Source organism: Canis lupus, chromosome 5 (assembly GCF_011100685.1).
Source record: "Canis lupus familiaris isolate Mischka breed German Shepherd chromosome 5, alternate assembly UU_Cfam_GSD_1.0, whole genome shotgun sequence".
NCBI lineage: Eukaryota > Metazoa > Chordata > Mammalia > Carnivora > Canidae > Canis > Canis lupus.
In genome coordinates, this window is record NC_049226.1 from 77,307,405 (window position 1) to 77,327,220 (window position 19,816).

At 44.0% G+C, this 19,816-nt stretch overlaps 2 protein-coding genes and 1 long non-coding RNA gene across 9 annotated transcripts in view; 1 reads left to right on the forward strand and 2 right to left on the reverse strand.

Moving 5' to 3' along the window:
• VAC14 (VAC14 component of PIKFYVE complex) overlaps positions 1-2,224 on the reverse strand; it is a 100,752-nt gene extending 98,528 nt beyond the window's left edge. Inside the window, exon 1 of the mRNA XM_038538369.1 lies at positions 2,121-2,224. Within this exon, the coding sequence (XP_038394297.1) occupies positions 2,121-2,224 (104 nt within the window). The remainder of the gene's footprint in view (positions 1-2,120) is intronic.
• A 6,747-nt stretch (positions 2,225-8,971) lies between these two features.
• HYDIN (HYDIN axonemal central pair apparatus protein) overlaps positions 8,972-19,816 on the reverse strand; it is a 389,826-nt gene continuing 378,981 nt past the window's right edge. For 5 of the 6 annotated variants that reach the window (XM_038538390.1, XM_038538392.1, XM_038538391.1 and 2 more), the window contains 3 exons: positions 18,329-18,559; positions 11,090-11,314; positions 8,972-9,554 (listed from right to left, as the gene is read on the reverse strand). In XM_038538390.1, the coding sequence (XP_038394318.1) occupies positions 9,072-9,554; positions 11,090-11,314; positions 18,329-18,559 (939 nt within the window). In that variant the 3' untranslated portion in view covers positions 8,972-9,071. The remainder of the gene's footprint in view (positions 9,555-11,089; positions 11,315-18,328; positions 18,560-19,816) is intronic. The other variant, XM_038538393.1, reaches the window with a different exon arrangement.
• The window catches only part of LOC106558856, a 62,225-nt gene continuing 55,485 nt past the window's right edge, over positions 13,077-19,816 (forward strand). For both annotated transcript variants that reach the window (XR_005360110.1, XR_005360109.1), the window contains exons 1-4: positions 13,077-15,010; positions 16,570-16,698; positions 17,056-17,296; positions 17,620-17,744. This is a non-coding gene — a long non-coding RNA (uncharacterized LOC106558856). The remainder of the gene's footprint in view (positions 15,011-16,569; positions 16,699-17,055; positions 17,297-17,619; positions 17,745-19,816) is intronic.

The following is a 19,816-nucleotide window of genomic DNA, read 5'->3' on the forward strand; positions in this document are numbered from 1 at the left end:
AATCTCTTTCTGACAAGCTCCCAGGTGATCCTGATGCTGCTGGTCTATGGGATACACTTTGGGGTAGCAAAATCCTTAGACTGTAATGTTACTTCCCCACCAAAAATGTACGGTCAGGGATCCCTGGGTGGCGCAGCGGTTTGGCGCCTGCCTTTGGCCCAGGGCGCGATCCTGGAGACCCTGGATCGAATCCCACGTCGGGCTCCTGGTGCATGGAGCCTGCTTCTCCCTCTGCCTGTGTCTCTGCCTCTCTCTCTCTCTCTCTCTGTGACTATCATAAATAAATAAAAATTAAAAAAAAAATGTACGGTCATTCACTCATTAAGACACCAACTGTCAGATGCTGTGCCAAGTGCTGAAGATAAATAAAATAGGGTCTCCACTCTAAAGGAATCCATACTCTAGTTAAGGCCCTAGGAGGTTTCTCTGAATTCCACAAATTCAACCCCCTTGAATGCAAACAGAACCCCATTAAAGACAGAACCCTTACAGTCTGCAGAGTGAGAGCATTTATATGCGCTGGAGGCAACAGTAATGCTGAAATAAATACCTCTATTCACGGACTCAACAGATGATTCAAGCTATGATGAAAATCAGACATTCCCAAGAAGCAGACTGGGTGATGGCCAAACTCGGGTAGCAATGTAGCTTCAAAGCCAATAAAACCCATGGACATGGAGCCACGTCTATACATCAGCTCTGAGTCTCCTCCTTAGTGCATTGATACCCGACTTTAAGACTTGCTAGCATTAGTAAAAGCCAGGGCATAAATAAGTAGCAGTATGGAAACAAAGCAGTCAAGAAAGTGGTGCCTGATGAGAGAAGAAGCTAGGTGGTTTTGGACATACTGAATGTTAGCGCTGAATGGGAAGGTCCTCTTAACACAGCCTAAACCCTTTACATGAGGAACAAGGGAAAATCCAAAGCAGTTAAGACGGTGCTTCTCACCTGGGGTGATTTTGGACTCCCAGGAGACATTTGGAGACACTGTCTGGAGACATTTGGAATACTTCTGGTGGCTACTGGATAGAGATCAGGGATGCTGCTAAAAATCCTACAATGCATAGGACAGCACACCACAACCAAGACTTCTCTGTCCCAAAATGTCTATCATGCTGAGGTTAAGAGGTCCCCAGCGAAGCAATCTTCCCAAGGTCAAAGAATGGGCTTCACTGCATGGATTAGACTGGAGCTGTCCAATGTTCTGCAGTGATGGAAATGTTCTAAGACCTGTACTGCCCATTATGGTAGTCAACAGCCACATGTGGCAACTGGACATCCGAAATATGGGTAGTCTGACTAAGTAACTAGATTTCTTTTATTTTATCTTTAATAATGTATGTATAAATAGCTATGCATGGCCAGTGGCTACCCTACTGGAGAGGGCAGGACTACAGTCCATGTGTCCTGACTCCCAGCCTGGCATTCTTCCAAGTTTCACAGCCTGATTCTTTCTGCTCTTCTCAAGTCATCCAGCCACCTGACTTTATCACAAAGATCTGACTGGAAAAAAAAATACAAATATAAAATATTAGAAAATCTTAATGAAACATTCCTAGCTGAACATCTTGGGAAATAGAGCAAAATGTCAGGTCATGGTTACACATACGTGTTATAAGACTGTAGAAGTAATAAAGGTCAAGTTATTCCTACTTCCACCTGCAGGGAAGGGTGATACGGCAGAGATAAAATAAACAGCCCTCTAAGTCTTGAGATTTGGGACCTGATTTCTCCCCTTGGTCACCCAATAGTCTCACTTGTCAGAAGCTTGGGTAAGAAATGAGGCAGGTCAACATCATTAGCAGATTCTCATGCTTCCCACTTCCCTCTCATCACAGAGGCCCCTCTCTGATTTGCTGGTTTTGGTGGAGTCCACAAGACGCGCCGTGTGCCAGGCACCGTGCTGAGCACTACACTGCACATTCGCTTTGTCGCTTTAATTGCACGGCAGTCCTTTGGGGGCACCAGGCGGTTAGAGAACTCGGCCCAAGTCATACAGCCCATCAGAAGCAAAGCTGGGACTCCTGATCCCCTGCACGGCGCTGCAGGGGCCCCGCATCACCAGGGCGGGGTCCTGGCTCCGCTCCCCACGCCCAAACCTGGGGGCCCGCGGCTCTTACTTCTCAATCTCCAGCGCTGCCACCTTCCGCTTTTCGTAGAGCTTGTCATTGAGGGCGCGCACGATGTTGGGCGTGAGCGGCGCGAAGTCCTTCTCCGGGTTCATGGTGGCAGCTCCAGGCGCTCCCCGGAGCCCCGCGACTCCTCAGCCCGCGGCTGCCCGGGCGGCGCCGGGGCCGGGGGAGTCAGCGGCTCCGCGCTGCCTCGGGCGCCGGCTCATGGACCACGCAGCCTTGGACCTGCCGGCCTTGCTCCGCCGCCGCGCGCCGCCTCGGAACCCGGCCTGGACCCCGCCCCCGGACACCTGCTCCCCGCAGCCAACGGCTCACGCGACCCGCTCCCGCCAGGCACCGGCAGTGCTCAAGGGGCAGCGGCCATGTTACTCAGATCATGTGACTCTGCGGCCGCTTCCGCCTTCCGCCCCAGGCCCCGCCCCCTGCCCGCCACGCCCCCGCACGCAGGCTGCAGGTGGGTTTCCCCGCCCCCACAGGCGCCCCTTCTCCTCCCGCCTGCTGGTGGTGGTCCGAAATCTTTTTTGTGTGTGTGCGTTTTTAAAAAAGATTTATTTATTTATTCATGAGAGACAGAGAGGGAGAGAGGCAGAGACACGGGCAGAGGGGGAAGCAGGCTCCATGCAGGGAGCCCGACGCGGGACTCGATCCCGGGTCTCCCTTATCACACCCTGGGCTGAAGGTTTCGCTAAACCGCTGAGCCACCCGGGCTGCCCTTATATATATATATATATATATATATTTTTTTTTTTACTGGAATTTGATTTGCCAACATAGAGCATAACACCCAGTGCTCATCCCGTCAAGTGCCCCCCTCAGTGCCCGTCACCCAGTCACCCATCCCCCGTCCCCTTCCACTGCCCCTTGTTTCCCAGAGTTAGGAGTCTGTCTCATAGTTTGTCTCCCTCTCTGATATTTCCCATTTTCTCTCCTTTCCCCTATAATCCCTTTCAGTATTTTTTATATTCCCCGTATGAGTGAAACCATATAATGTTTGTCCTCCGATTGACTTACTTCACCCAGCATAATACCCTCCAAGATGGGGTTTCTGAGGCTCGTGTCCCATGCACGCAGGTGCCCGCACGTGGTGCGCTTCTGTGCACCTTTGGGAGCACGAAGGGGTTCATGGAGCCTGAACTAAGCATAACTTTCTAAATACTGAACCCACTAGTTCATTTACTACTTAGTCAACAGTTTCGCATGTGGGAGTGTTTCCCAAATTAGAGTAATACCGTCGTGATTTTTGCTATAATCTAGCCACTTGTACTGTTATATAAAAAAAAAATATTTTTCTCAAATCAACTTATTTTCGGAAATCTTATATTCTTTCTTTAGACTTGCTTATGTGCTGAAATCATGGCTGTGAATAGTTACATGTTTCTAAAACATTAAATTCTCAATTAAAAACAGTGCTACCTGTCTGCCATCTAAAATCTCAGGTGTCAACAGTGGCTGTCACCCCACCACTTGGGACTCAGGGGAGTCTGTTTGCCGTGCTTGGGTATCTTAGAGGGCTGGATTACAGGCAGCAGAAGCCCCAGATCTTCTGGGTGCAGGTCTCCAGATGGATCCACTGTAAAGCAGCCTTTCCAAAAGCTTTGAGTGTCACGCTAAATGGTGGAATAGAAATTGAAGCTCTGTGGCAAAATTTTAAAAAGCACTTTATGACATATTGTGGCTAACAGGGAGATGCATCAGAGTTCTTTATTGTAAGCTTCCATAGTGGACAGGGATTTTAGGACAAGGGCTAGACCTCAGTGGAGCACAAAAAGCATTAAATACCAGCATGATACATGATAGCACTTTTTTTCTACTGAGTGAAAAGTACTCACTCAATAGTGTGCATGTGATTCTGATAGCAAAGTTGAGAAGAGTCTTTTTTTTTTTTATGATAGTCACATAGAGGAGAGAGAGAGAGAGAGGCAGAGACATAGGCAGAGGGAGAAGCAGGCTCCATGCACCGGGAGCCTGACGTGGGATTCGATCCCGGGTCTCCAGGATCGCGCCCTGGGCCAAAGGCAGGCGCCAAACTGCTGCGCCACCCAGGGATCCCGAGAAGAGTCTTATCCTCAATCCGTAGATCAGAGTCTTTGGGACCCAGGTGAGGAGGGTACGCTAAGCAGAATTTTGATATGGCCCCCGATTCCCACCCCTTTGGGTAGGTGGTACCCTGTTTAATCCCCTCCCCTTGTGTGTGAACAAGACTTGTAAATACAGTGGCCTGTCACTCTAAAAATTATGTTATATAGCAGAAGGAAATTTGTAGATGTAATTAAAGTCCCTAATCAGTTGACTTTGAGCTAATAAAAAGGGAGATTATCCTGGGTGGGTCCAACCTAATCAGATGAGGCCTTAAAAGTAGACAGAAGGCATTTGAAGCAGGAGAGAGATTCTTCTGCTGACCTTGAAGAGTAAACAGTAGCAAAAGTGAATGGTCTATGTTGTACCACATGGGAAAGACATTAGAATAGCCTCTAGTTGCCTAGAGGGATCTCCTGAGGGTTGTCAGTTGCCAAGAAAATGGGGACTTCAATCATAGGCTGCAAGGAAATGAATTTTGTCAACACATCAGGGGAACTTGGAAGTGGCTCTTTTCCCAGTTGAGCCTCCAAATAAAGATGCAGCTGGCTGGCATTTTGATTTCAGCCTGTGAGACCTTGAGCCAAGAACCTAGCTTAGTTCATTCCGGACTTCTGACCCATGGACACTGTGAGATAAGAAACTCGTGTTAAGCTGCTAGATTTGTGGGAATTTGTTATGCAGCCATAGAAAACAATGACAAATGCTAACCCAAAATTCAGTAAGTCATGGAGGAATTGTGTCTGGAAAAATCTGTGAAAACCCTTCCTTTACTGGTAGGGTTTTCACAGCTTTTAAAACCTTTGACAACACAATGCAATGAATGAAGGTGGGTACACCACCAATCTGAAACTGCCCCAAATTTAGATTTGTCTCCAGTGAAAATGTTTTGCTTAATAGTTTCCTCCTCTTACCTTGGTACCAAGTGGCACTGATAAGTACATTTCCAAATATCTTTGCAAAGTTTTTGTCTTTAGAATTTTGATGATGGTTGATGCAAAACAATGAAAAACGATTAAATCAACAGGAATGATTTGGATCTATTTCTCTAGTATGTATTCATTTCCACTGGACCCATATCTAATATAGTGTTTCATCTGTTTCTTTTGCTGTTTGGTTTGGCTTTTTCTTAAAGGTGAACCAAATTTCCCAAGGGTCATAATGAGATACAGTTTTTAATAATTGAAACAGCAATGTTTTGACCAGAAGGAACTCTTTTCTCCTAAAATCACATCCTGGACATGGTTGCTAAGAAACCAGTTTATTCAAGGCCTAAACCCATGCTTTGTCCTGCCTTTTGTTCAGAAATTCCTGGGGAAAAAAAGTGGTTTCTTTTCTCTGATATCTTGGAAAGTACCAACTAATTAAGGTTATTTATGCATCCTGGAATTGGCTGTGGCATTGAGCTGTGGCATTGAGAAGAAAGCCCAAGGCCACCATTGCCTTCTCCATGTGCTCACGCCTCTAACCCTCGTGGCCACCCTGACTCAGACACTTCTAGACTAGCAGGTAATTGATATGCCTGGTTGCACACTAGCCATCATAATTCGCAGCTGTAACTCATCTGCAGCCATGTGACACCTGATTGTTAGTACATACGCTATGGACATGGTAGCAAGTGGATGCTGGTGACCACTGTGAGAAATTGTGCCCAAATCTTGGAACCATGCCAAGCAGTTTCTCCAATAGCAATGTAATTTTGCTGGAGTTTCAGGGTAACATGTTAAAGATTTTTTTTTATTTATTTATGATAGTCACACACACACACACACACACACACACACACACACACAGAGAGAGAGAGAGAGAGAGAGAGGCAGAGGGAGAAGCAGGCTCCATGCACCGGGAGCCCGATGTGGGATTCGATCCCGGGTCTCCAGGATCGCGCCCTGGGCCAAAGGCAGGCGCCAAACCGCTGCGCCACCCAGGGATCCCCCTCAGGGTAACATGTTGAAGGGGAATCCCACACTTGGTATCTGGCAGTGTCTCATAACATCACAATATTGTCACTCCGGACCTGGGGCCAGTCTTCCCTAAAGACAAGGTTAGATAGCAGGCCACACTCACCAGGGCCTCTGAGCTGAATGATGTCAGGAGCCCCCATTCACATGATGTTCTGTGCATCTGTTCCCTGGAGCTGTGTCAAACTGCAGCCCTGATGTCTCTGAACACCCCCAGTGAGATGCCTCCTGGTCTGCTTTGCTGAGAATGTATCCTTTCAGAGGTAATTTCCCCTAGCTTGTGTCAGAATGTTCATTTTCACTGCGCTTCTTCCCCAGCCCACTGTTGAGCTACTTTGTCATTTCAAATTTCCCAAAATGAAACAATTTTTGTAACTGTCTTTTTGAGGCAGAGGAAGTAGGAGAACAACCTCAAGGGAAGAGATGCACCACATCTCAAGTCACCTGGAAAAGGGGTGACTGGGGTGGGTCTGAGCAGACTCCGGTCCTAGGGAGAAGGCCAGCCTCCTCACTTGAGGCCTATGAGACTATGGGCTCTAGACTCAGTGGCTTGGGGAGAGCTGAGGCAGGGCTGAGGTAGGAGCAATTGTCCCTGGCCACCAGGCAGCATTTTGCTGGTAGTGACTTGGGAAGTGGCCAGTTTCCATAGCAGCCAGTGTCTGGGGCGGTGGCTGGGAACCTTCTGGCTCAACAGAACACACTTAAAGCACTGACCCTCATTGGGTGGGTGGGTGGTGGTGGTGGTTCCCAAGGCGAGTGTCATAGTGCTCTGCCCTGTTGTGGCTGACTTTCACACAGCTTTTTGTATCTTCTCTTCCATCTCAAACCATCTGCCATACCAGGTTTCAAACTGTTGAGAGGATGCCCCTTTTGAAGAAGGCGGTGGTAGGCAAATTGTTCCCCCACCCCCAGCTATGCCTCTGGTGGGAGGAGGGAGGAGGGATATATTGGGAAAGGCCGGTTTCTCGGGCAAGGTCAAAAGCAGAGTTGGTGAGAGTTGTTTCCAGGGTCCTAATGGAGAGCACCAGAGCTGTGGATTCCACAAAGGCCCAACTTCCGTAGTTGCCTTTAAGGCAGCCACTCTCAGCTGCAGAGCGCCCATCATCCCCTAGAGAGGGCTTATAATGCGAATTCTGATCCAGTAGGTGTGGGGCAGCTCAAGATCCTGCATGTCCAGCTCTGCCTAGCTCGTTCCCAGGTGGTGTTGGTGAAAGGCCGCTGAGGCTTCACAGCTGTGCTGGGCAGTGTGCTCCTTGGACCGTAGCAACGGCCTCACTGGGAACCCGGCGGAAACGCAAATTCTCGAGCCCACGAAATCTACTAAATCAGACCCTCTGAGGATGGGACCTGACAGCCTGTGGGTTAGCGAGCCCTCTGGGTGATTTTGAGAGATAATAAAATTTGAAAAGCACTGGTTTCATCAGATTCTGGGTGTTTGCTAGTCGTAGCACGTGCTCATTGATCTTGGTATCCTCTCAGATGGCTGTGTAGTGCATTCTTTGCTCATTTAACCATCTGGAAAATCTGTCATCTAGTTTTTGTCTTTATGCCCGTTAGCAGCATCTTTAGTGGCTGTGCAAATGAACTATTACATGTAGGTCTGCAAATACTTTAGCTGAGTGTAGGATATACTGGGCTGAGGATTAGAAGAGTCTCCTTGCATTACAAAAACACATCTCTAAAAGCACTAAGGGCTTATTAAAACACAGGTTGTTGGGCCACACCCTTGGGGTTTCTGACTCCGCAGGTCTGGGTGTGCTGTGAGCATTTGCATTTTTAATAAATTCTAGGTGCTGCTGCTGTTCTAAGGATCATTTTTCAGAACCACTTGTTTGGAGCATTCGTTATCTCCTTTCATGCTTTCTCCCTCTCTCGCAGGTGGGCTATAGCAGATGCGAAGGGCAGAGGACCCTCAGGCATGCCTGTAGAAGCAAATCCACTCCAGGGCCAGTCTGCAATCATCTTTATTTCATCAGGTGGTGCCATAAGATAAGTGGTCCTATTATTATTATTATTATTATTATTATTATTATTATTATTAAGCGGTCCTATTAACACACATTGCAGGACCCAGTTGCAGCATTCATGGCCAGGTGGGTGTATGATCTGTAGCACTGGTTCTCAATGTACAGGTTTGGAAGAGAAAATGATGCCCATATCCCTCACCAGACCAATTAAATCAGAATTTGGGGTGGAAGGGTCTGCACCAGGCTGATTCTGACGTGCAGATGGGTAGAGAATCATTGTGCTGCAGGCTGCCAGCTATGCACAGGGCTGGGAGTGGGAGTGGGGGACGTGACCCTCAGTGAGAGCTTTCTGTGGGGAACAGATATGGGGTTCAGAGGTAGAGGGAGCATCCCCAGCCCCTGGCCCTGCAATAATGGCACAGGTGTTATGTGTGTTATCATTTTGAAAATAGTGTCTTATTTGGCTTTTATGTGAAAGCAGGATATAATATCGTATCAAAATAGAGGCATGTCTAAGGGCTCTTTAAGCCATTATGAATTTTTAAAAGGCACTGTGGTGCCCCAGTGTTATGCACTACTAAGTGCTAGCTGATAGGGCGTCATGAGTGTGGTATCTGTGTCATCTTATTAAAGATAAGGATTATTACTTGAGCTCTCAGGATATGGTTAGAAGCTAAATTCAGAGACTCGCCCTGGCAAAGTACAATATAGCTCCATTTTTTTGTAGTTATCATGTGTAATATGACTATATATTTCATATATATATATATTTGAAATGCATATAATATGGAAATAAGTGGCCCTATAATTGAATGAGGAGATAAAACAGTAGCAGTAGAATTCTGTTTTCTCTGTTCTTCACCAGGGTAGAATAATACATAGATTTTAAGGTTGAGGAGATGCCTTTACATTAACACAGCTGGTCTTAGGTACCACTAAGGGGTGATCCCCTTCAGATAATAAACCCACTTAATGCCTGTTTCGTTGCCTTCACTGGGAGGACAAGACACAATCAGCTTGCTGGTGATGGGTGTTTTGCTGCCTGATGGGTTTCCTTCGAAGTAGACTGTGATATTGTTGATCTTCTTGGGCCGCACAGAGTCTACAGCACGAACAGAGAAGGCTGGGTTCTCCACCATGAAGGAGAAGTTGACTGTCTGATAGAAAATGTTCTTGAAGGGTATGACTATGCTGTACCCTGCCCGGATCAGGAAGGGACCTTGGGGTTTCGGGGGCAGAGCCACTCCAAAGAGGGGGATGGTATACTCCCCGCCAGTAATCGATGACAGCATCAGGATGCCCTTGGTCTCACCTAGGTGGCTGGGCTCAAAGTAGACTTCCACGCTGACTTCGGTGCCTCCTTGAGCTCCTGGGGCTGCGGTAATGACTTTTTCCATGTGGAAGTCTTGACAGTCAGTCTGAAAGAGAAACAAATGCACTTGGTTCACATTCACACAGGATCCTAAAGGGCACACTGGCAGCTCGGGCCCATCCCTGGCCCATCCACTCTCAGACTGGAAACAGCCTACATTTGTGTGAGGCTGAGCAGGTCATAAAAAGTCATGCCCTTACAACTCCCTTGAAGAGTAGGTAATACTAATTATTATACCCATTCTACTACAAAGAAATCAAGGCTAAGAGATGTTAAATAAATTGCCCAGATATACAAAGCTGGATTAAGTCAGTGCAGCATTCACTGGCACTACTCCCCCCTCTCTGGCTCTCCTTTTCTCTCACATGCACAAAAGACTGCACAGTCTGGTTCCTCATGGATGGAGGCAGGGGGACTAGTTCTTGACAGTTAGTTGCAAGCAGAAGTGAAAGGTGTCACTTCCACACCAGGGCGTCCAGTTGTCAGTGCAGGTCCCCATGGGATCTTTTCACCCCTCTGCACTGTGACCTGAAACATCTGAGCTGGTGGGTGCCCTTCAGCTTGGATCTCTGAATGGCTGTGATGAGCAGAATCCCCTGCAGAGTTTCACTGGATAGAGAGCCCAAATGAGGGACAAACCTTTGTTTTTTAAGCCACTGAGATTTTGACTATTTGTTACTACAGCATAACTTAGCTTCTCCTGGCTGGTATGACTGATCAAGAGCCTATGCCTCTTGACTGTAGCCATGGAACTGCTGAGGGCCACCCTGTGTGAAGGCCGAACCTCCTGGCTCCACTTGTTGCTAGGTGTGGTCTTACGTAGTGTTGTTCAAGGGAATGTGAGTGGAAGGGATATATATAGCTCCCTGCCACTCCCCTGTAGCTGGCTGGAATGCAGACATCATGGTAAGTCATCTCGGTCACTGTGGACCAAAGCAGCTCTTTACAGAGGAAAGAGCATCGGAGCAGAAGGAGTCTGCATGCCTGATGTCATGGAGCTACCATTCCAGTCCAAACTGCTTCTTATGTTCACACTGTTATTTTACTTTGTTGTTATTTTGGGTTTCTGTTTCAGTAGTTAAACCTGGATTCCAGTTTATATAATTGGAACATATATGAAGTATTTACTATGAGCCAGCTTCTATGGAAACAGTTTCATATGCATCTCTTAAAAGCCTCAGAGCAATCTTGTGAGGTTGGGGTATTATTGCCATTTCTGGAAAAGGTTAGAGAGGTTTAGCAAATCATTCATACAAAGATTAAGTGGAGAAGCCAGGGTTCAAATCCAAGTTTGCTGGATTTCATGGCCTATACATGACCACTAAGCACCACTGTCTCCTTTGGTGACCACTGCGCGTGCTGTGGGAAGCAAAACTGTCCCCACCCCAGCTTGTTAAGATAGAGTCTGTAAGGAAGAACCCAGGCCTGATTCTGTTTATTTCTAGCTGGGAGTTTCTCGGCTGGATGAAGCACCTGACTCCCTCCGAGTTTCACATTTCGGCACCCCCTGTATCCTCCTATTATTTTTAAGCTCCGACTTCTGGCAAGGGAAGGGCAGAGCAGGGGACAGCGGCTGCTCACCCTGCAGTAGTATTCGGTCTTCTGCCGGGTGTAATTGGTGAACTTGGCAAAGATGCTCTGACCACTGCCAAGAGTGGTCTGGAAGTGGATGGGCTTTTCAGGCAGTGCTGGCGTGGCCTTCAAATTGAGCTCATACAGGTAGTAACCCAAATCACTGTTGTGCAGTGTTAGTCTCCCAAAGGTTTCTCCAGCTCTCAGGGGCTGGAATTCAAATGAGAATATTCCCTGCAAGAGAAGACAGAGGCTCCTGTGATGCCGAGAGTCCAACCCATTACTACCCAGTGACCTCAGAGTAGGTTGGTGGCAGAAATGGTGCTTTATATTTATAGCAAATGCTCACACTGATCTTGAGCCCAGGGAATCTCTGTCCAACTTTTGGAAGCAAAAAACTTTTGCTTCCCTGTACCCTTTCTAGTTTTCCCTAGAAATACCCTAGAGTTATTTATGTTTCTGGAATCTCTTTGTTTTTTTTTTTTTTTTTTAAATCTTTTATTTTATTTATTTATTTTAATTTATTTATAATAGTCATACAGAGAGAGAGAGAGGCAGAGACATAGGCAGAGGGAGAAGCAGGCTCCATGCACCGGGAGCCCGACATGGGATTCGATCCCAGGTCTCCAGGATCGCGCCCTGGGCCAAAGGCAGGCGCCAAACCGCTGCGCCACCCAGGGATCCCTGGAATCTCTTTGAATCTATGAGGTATTAGATCTTCTCTTGAGAAGCTTGCTTATGGAGATGGGGGTGAGTGTTGCCAGCAGGAGGGCTGAAGTCAGCAGCAACTTCTGTGCTCATAGCCGATCTCAAAACAGCTTCCTGGGTTCTACTTTCATTTGGAAAGATTTTTCTCCTTCCTCTATTATTGCCCATGGCAAAACAAAACAAGAACCAAAGAGTGTGGCTTATGAACTTGGCTAAATAGGGGCACCTGGGTGGCTCAGTGATTGAGCGTCTGCCTTCAGCTCAGGGTGTGATCCCTGGGGTCCTGGGATTGAGTCCTGCATCAGGCTCCCTGCAGGCAGGGAGCAGGGAGCCTGCTTCTCCCTCTACCTATGTCTCTGTCTCTCTCTGTGTCTCTCATGAATAAATAAATAAAATCTTAAAAAAAGGAACTTGGCTAAATAAATAATATCTACTTTGGTGGAATAGTATATATAGCCATTAAAAAGGAAGAGGCAGAGCTATAACCATTGCCATGAAAGGTGTTGATGATATTGTAAGTGAAAGGAAGGATGTTCCATACATGTATATGAGGCATGTGCCCATATCTATGGAGAAGAATATGTCTATGCAAGTATAGAAAAGAGTAAGGATGTATATCAAATTGTTAACAGTAGTTATCTTAGGCTGAGGGAAATGGGATTTGAGGACTTTCATTTTCTATTCCATATACTTTTATATAGTTAAAATCTTGTTTTTACCATGAGTAGGTATCATTTCTTTTAAAAAAAGAATTAGTTTTTCTCATTGAAAAATAGCATAAAAAGAGGATATCATTAAAGTTGTAGATGTTTAACAGAGAAGAATATAGTATACAAATTTAGATGATTTTACAATTAAAAGAATTAGATGAAGATGGACAAATGTATAAAAGATAAAACTTACAAAACCAGACTCAGTAGATAAAGAAAACCTAGGTAGTTTTGTAACCATTAAAGACATTTAACCAATAGTAAAAAAGTTTTCCTTTAACAAAATTCCAGGATCCTAAAGATTTACTTGTAAGTTCTATTAGACAATCTAAGAATTCCACACATTCTCCCAAAGAAGAGAAAAAGAACATGATTTTGATACCAAAATCCAACAAGGCTAATAGGAGAAAAGAAAATTGGATGCCAGTTTTTCTGAGCATACACACAAAGTGCCCAATACAAATGTTAATCCCGGCAGCCTGGGTGGCTCAGCCGTTTAGCGCCGCCTTCACGCCCAGGGTGTGATCCAGGAGACCCATCAATGGGATCGATGTCCGGCTCCCTGCGTGGAACTGGCTTCTCCTTCTGCCTGTGTCTCTGCCTCTCTCTCTCCTTGTGTCTCTCATGAATAAATAAATAAAATCTTAAAAAAATGCAAATGTTAATCCAACTGAATATAGCAATATATAAAGAAGAAAATGTTCTATGATGAAGTTGGGTTTATTCCATGAATGAAAAGTTTAATATTAGAATAACCAATCAGTTGCCACATTGACAAATTAAAAGTAGAACAATGATTTGAACATCTCAATAGATGCAGTAAAGGCATTTGATAAAACTCTACATCCACTCAAGGAGTTTTTTTTTTTTTTTAAAGCTCTTAGCAAACTAAGAATAAAGGGACATCCTTTATTTGATAAAGGGTATCTATTAGAAACCTAAAATAAACATAATAAATGGTGAAACTTGGAAAGCTTTCCCTTCAAGATTAGGAGCAAGAGAAGGATGCTTTCTATTACCTTTCTAGTCAACATTGTTTTTCACATCCTAGATAGCCCTACAAGGCATGAAAAGGAAATTAAAGGAAGAAGTTTATAATGGAAGAAACAAAATTGTATGTATGTACAGGTGATATGATTGTACATGTAGAGAATTAAAAAAAATCTATAATTGAAATTATTGATAAATGAATTATTTAAGGTGGTTGGGTACAAAGTCAATATTTAAAAAGTTAAAAATTGAATGACCCTATGATCCTGCAATCACACTACAGGGATTTACCCAAAGAATACAATACATGCACCCTAATGTTTATTGCAATATTATTTACAATAGCCAAGATATGGAAACAGCCCAATTGATGAATGGATAAAGACGTGGTATATATAGTCAATGGAATATTGCTCAGCCATCAAAAAGAATGAAGCCTTGCTATTTCCAATGACATGGGATGGATCTAGAGAGTATAATGCTAAGCAACATAAGCCAATTAGAGAAAGACAAATACCATATGATTTCATGCATATGTGGAATTTAAGAAACAAATGAGCAAAGGAAAAGAAAGAGAGACAGATCAAGAAACAGACAATTATAGAGAACAAACTGAAAGTTACCAGAGGGGAGGTGGGTAGGGTGATGGGTGAAACAGGTGATGGGGATTAAGGAGTACACTTGTGATAAGCACCAAGTGATGCATGGGATTTCTAAATCACTATATTGTACACCTGAAACTAATATAACACTGTATGCTAACTAACTGGAATTAAAACAAAAACTTAAAAAGCCAAAAACTAAAGGCCAAGTCAATATACAAAAGTCTCTAATATTATTACAATCTTGCAACAAATAGAAAACAAAATTTTGAAAAGATACCATTTACAATAGTATCAACATATATAAAACCTAGAAATAAATCTGACAAATAATAAGGCCTCTACATAGAAAATTTAAAAAATATTATTGAGAAAAATTAAATAAGACTTCGATAAATGCAGATCTGCTCATGGATTGAAGATCTCAATAGTGTAAAGATTGGAATTCTGTCTGTGACAGATATGCCCCCAGTGGTTCCCACATCTTGCCATTCATGGTCTTGTTTCTTCCTCTCCCATGTTGTGCCAGGGCTGGTCTGTGTGACCGCTAGTATATGGCAAAGAGATGGCATATCACTTCTGAGATTAAGAGGAAAAGACTGTGGTTTCTGTCTTGTGCACATTCTTCCTCGTTTGCTGTCTCATTTTCTCTCAGATCACTTGTTCTAGGGGAAGCAAGCTATCGTGTAGAAAGCTGCTTTAGGGAGAAGTATATATAATGAGGACCTGAAGCTTTCAGCCAACAGCCAGCAAAGAACAAAGACCTTTCCAAAAACCACACGAAAGAGTTTGGAAGCAGGTTATCCAGCCCCAATCAAGCCTTTGACTGGGAGTCCTGCAGACAACTAACTGCATCCTCATGAAAGAGCCTGTGCCCAAACTACCCAGCTAAGCTGCTGCTCTTGGATCCTTTTATTTATGTATGTATGTATGTATGTATGTATGTATGTATGTATGTATTTATTTAACGCTTGGATTCTTGATTCTCAGAAACTGTGTAGATAATAAATGCTTGTGGTTTTAAGTTGCTAATTTTTCAAATAATTTTGAATCAACAGATAACTAATGCATTCTTAAAATAATACAATCAAAATCCTAACAGTTTATTTATTTATTTTTTTGGAGGAACATGATAAGCTGAGTTATATGGAAACGCAAAGAGCCAAGAATAGCTAAAATACTCTTGAAGAACAAGAATGTAAGAGATTATCAAGTCTTAATATAATGTCACCAGAAGGAATTATAATTTTAGTTTAACTAGTAATATAGCTTCAAAGTATTTAGAGCAAAAATATGACAGAACCACAAGGATAAACAGACAAATCTCCTATTACAATGGTGACTTTAAATACTCTCTTAAATCTGACCACACAAGTAGACCAAAATATCGGAGAATTAACACTGAAATGACAAACACGTGCTTTTAAAAAATAAATGGAGGGATCCCTGGGTGGCACAGCGGTTTGGCGCCTGCCTTTGGCCCAGGGCGCGATCCTGGAGACCCGGGATCGAATCCCACATCAGGCTCCTGGTGCATGGAGCCTGCTTCTCCCTCTGCCTATGTCTCTGCCTCTCTCTCTCTCTCTCTCTCTCTCTCTCTCTCTGTGACTATCATAAATAAATAAAAATTAAAAAAAAATAAAAAATAAATGGAGAGTTAAAAAAAAGATCATATATTGGGCCATCAAGCAAGTCTAAACAAATTCTAGAGGACTGAAATAATATGGAATATCTTCCCTGACCACAAAATAATTTAAAAAGCAACACGTAGAAAAATCCATGTTTGGAAATTAAGAAACACTTATAATAACCCACAAGTCAAATAAAAATGAAGGTCAGAACATTTTTGAACTTATTGCTAAAAAAATGCTACATATAATATAAAAATTTGCATACTGTGGCTAAAGCAGCACTTGTAATCCTAATGTGTGTATGGGAAAATAAAGATGACTAGAAGTAAATGCACTTAACATTCATCTTAGAAATTAGATAAAACACTAGTAACCCAGAGTAAGCAGAAAGAAGAAAATAATTAAAAGCAGAAATCAAGCAACTAGAAAACAAACGTACAATAAAGAGTACCAACAAAACCATAAGATGCCTTTTTGAATATAACACTGAGAAACCTCTAACAAGACTGATCAAGACATAGAAGGCACAATAACCAATATTAGAAATGAAAAAAGGATGTCACATAGAAGAGGTAGTAAGAGGACATTAGCAATGTTATGCCAATATTTTGAATATATGGAGGTAACAGGCATGCTCTTGTTACTGATTCAGGAAGAAACAGAAAATCTAAATAGTTGAATAACTCACAAAAAGAATCAAATCAGTAGCAGACAATCTTCCCCGAAAGAAAACACCAGGGCTCAGTGGCTTCATCTGTGAGTTCAAGGAAGACAAAATTTCAATCTTTTATAAAAACTCTTTCACGGAATAGAGAAAGCAGAGAAATCTTTTTCTTTTTCGCTAGCAGAACTGACACTCCAATTGGACAAAGACTACATACAAGTAAGGAAAACTGGTCCATTTCCACTCATGAGCACAGAGGCAGCTCTGCTACACAGCCTACTACCCAACTGAAGTCAATTCTGTTTGTAAAAAGGTAAATGAAGGGATCCCTGGGTGGCGCAGTGGTTTAGCGCCTGCCTTTGGCCCAGGGCGCGATCCTGGAGATCTGGGATCGAATCCCACGTCAGGCTCCCGGTGCATGGAGCCTGCTTCTCCCTCTGCCTGCGTCTCTGCCTCTCTCTCTCTCACTGTGTGCCTATCATAATAATAATAAAAAAAAAAAGGTAAATGAAGATCACAAGGAACTTTTAGTTTATCCTGAGTTTTCTCAGACTGGGAAACCTTTAAAAATCTGACAATGGCAAAAGTTGGTGACCTCTCATTACTGACTGGAGGTTATGATTGGCAGTTAAAGGCACACACACGCATGACCCAGTAATTCTCCTCCTAGGTGAAAACCATGGACATCAGGAAGGCACTTGTGCAGTGAAGTTCACAGCAGCATTTTTAATGGCAGCCAAACGCTGAAACCACACAGAGGTCCGGCTGCAGTAGAGTGGATATCCAAATGGTAGTATAGTCGTATGATGGAATATTCTGCAGCGATGGGGGATGAATGAACCTCCACTGCGTGTATCAACAGGATGACCATCATAACACATGATGTTGAGAAAAATTAAAGAATGCATATAGTACGATTTCTTTTGTATCAAGTACAAAAACAGGCCAATCTAAACCATTTGGCTTAAAAGCAAGAAATTATGACAAAATGACGACACTAGAAATTTTTAGGGGTGAGGGATCATACTATGAATGAAGATAGAGATTTCTGGGGTGGTGGTGGCAGTTTTTAATGTCCTGGCCTGGGGTTGGTTATACAGATATTACTGTATATTACAGATATACAGTAATTAAACAATTACTTTCGTAGTTGTTTAAGTAAACATGTTTTAGTATTTTGTATACATATATGTACAATTCATTATATATGTGAAATATGTACTTTTATGTGTAGATTGTATAATTCATGATGAAGAATATAAAGACAAAATAAAGGACATGGAGACTCTCTGAAGAACAAAATGGACTTTGGGTTCTGAAGGGGAAGGAAGAGCTCTAGTGAGCCCTGGGAAGAAGCAGGTAGGCTCAAGTTGGAGAAACAGAAGGGATTTTGATGGAATCTGGACAGCGAGAGTTTGCAGCCATACATCAAAAAGAGTCAATAGAAAGTTCATCTCCACATCAGCTCAGAATTCCAGGCCGTGTTTCCCCCACCAGTCATAGGATTTTTGTGCCATGTTCCTGAAGGGGTCTGGGCATAGGCAAGCATATGTATGAGACTGCACACGTGTTGTTCACTCGACATGCTGCTACTACGTTCTTTGCTTTCCTTTTTGCCCTGCATATTCCATGTTGCCTTTATAATTAGCAAAAAACAAAAATATTTTCAATTTGAACAAAGCAAGCAAGCATATGACAGAGGCAAGGGTTCCTAATTAAAAAGTCCCTTTGACACATCTGAGCCAGAGCTCTCGTGTGCCCGTGGGCGTGTGATGACTCAGGCATGAGGGGAAGAGGAAGATCAGGAGTGTCACTGAGGGATTGTCCCCCACTTCCCCAACCACTGTCAACCTCAAGGATGCAGAAGGCCACAGATCCAGAGGCCCTGTGGGCAGAGCCTCTGTCACAGATAGCAGGGGACCTCTGGGGGAGCCAGGGCTTACCTCAGAGTTGGCGGGCACCACGAACTGGGAAGGCAGGCTGATGTCAGGCACCCGGCAATCCGTGGAGAAGGTCACCGAATAGGGCAGAGGGTTCTCCACCTTGATGGAGGCTGACGTGCTCTGCCGCACAGGGCTCACCATCTCGATGGTTCTGATGACACCAGAAGGGATGACCCTGAAACTCACCATGTAGTATAAGAACTCACTGGTCACTTCGTTTCGGAAGATCACCTGGGTTCACAGGTAGAGGGGGAGCAAAAGGGGCAGAGGAGAGAGGTTAGTGGAGGGGCTCTGCTGTCTCATAGGTGCTTTCTCTCTCTTAGCATCGCCCAGGTTCGTGACGCATGGGTGCCTGGCTGACACCGGCTCTCCTGCCCGGTCTGCATCCCCATCCACCAGCCTTTCTCTTTGGGTGTTCTGCTCTGGTTCCTCCCAGGCCAGAGATGAGGAGACAGCCCAGGGTTTGCTCAGAAGAGGCTAGGGCAGCGCTGTCTAGTAGCGAAGGTGAAGGTGACCTGGCGGGGGGGTGGGGAGGGAAACACAGCTAGCTGACCCTGGAGAAGAAGGGACCTCCAGAGGTCCATGCTGTAGTGGGCTTCACTCCTGTGCCAGCTGCTGCTGGAATAGACGGTGATACCAGTGATGATAATGACAGCATCTAACATTTAATGAATGATTACTGAGTGCCAGGCACTAGGAGTACTTGCTTAATGTATACAGTTGGTAGGCAACATTATTTTTCCCCTTGCTATTTCCTTTCTTTCGTGGTCTTATTTTTGTTGTTGTTTTGTTTTGGTTTATTTTTATTTTTGTTTTTGTTTCAAGTCAAGGAAACTGAAATTGAACAGAGTTAAATATCTTGCCAAGGTCATGTGCAGAGAGAAGTGTCAGAGCCAGGATGTGAACAAGGTTGAATTACTCCAGAGCCCATGCTTGTGTCTGCAGTACATCGTCCCCTCACCCCTGTGACTGACACACTAAGCCGCTCACTTTTTTCTGTCCTTTTCCCTGGGTGATTGATGATGTGGGGTGTCTTCTCATGTGCTTATTGGTCATTCACACGTTACTTCTGTGAAGAAGCATCTATCTTAAACTCCTATGCCCCTTTTAATACTTTGAGTTGTGTATCTATTATTACATGGGAATAGTTCCTTCCATATGTCACTTTTGCCTTTCAACCTCTTCCTGTATTTAGCTTTAGAGTGCTTCTGGCACCTGTGTCTTTTACTTGGAGTGTTTATTCTTTTACATTTAAAATAATTCTTTCTTTCTTTGGGGTGAAGTCTGCCTACTTGCTAGTTGTTTCCATTTGTCTTATTTATTTGTTTGCTTGTTTATTTACTTATTTGTTTCTGTTGTTCCTTTCCTATCTTCTTTTGGAATTATATACAGTCTTTTGGAATATATTGTATTTCTTGTACTGGCTTCTTAGCTATATACTTTTTTTAGAGATTTTTCTTTTAAGAGAGAGAGAGAGCGAGAGCTAGA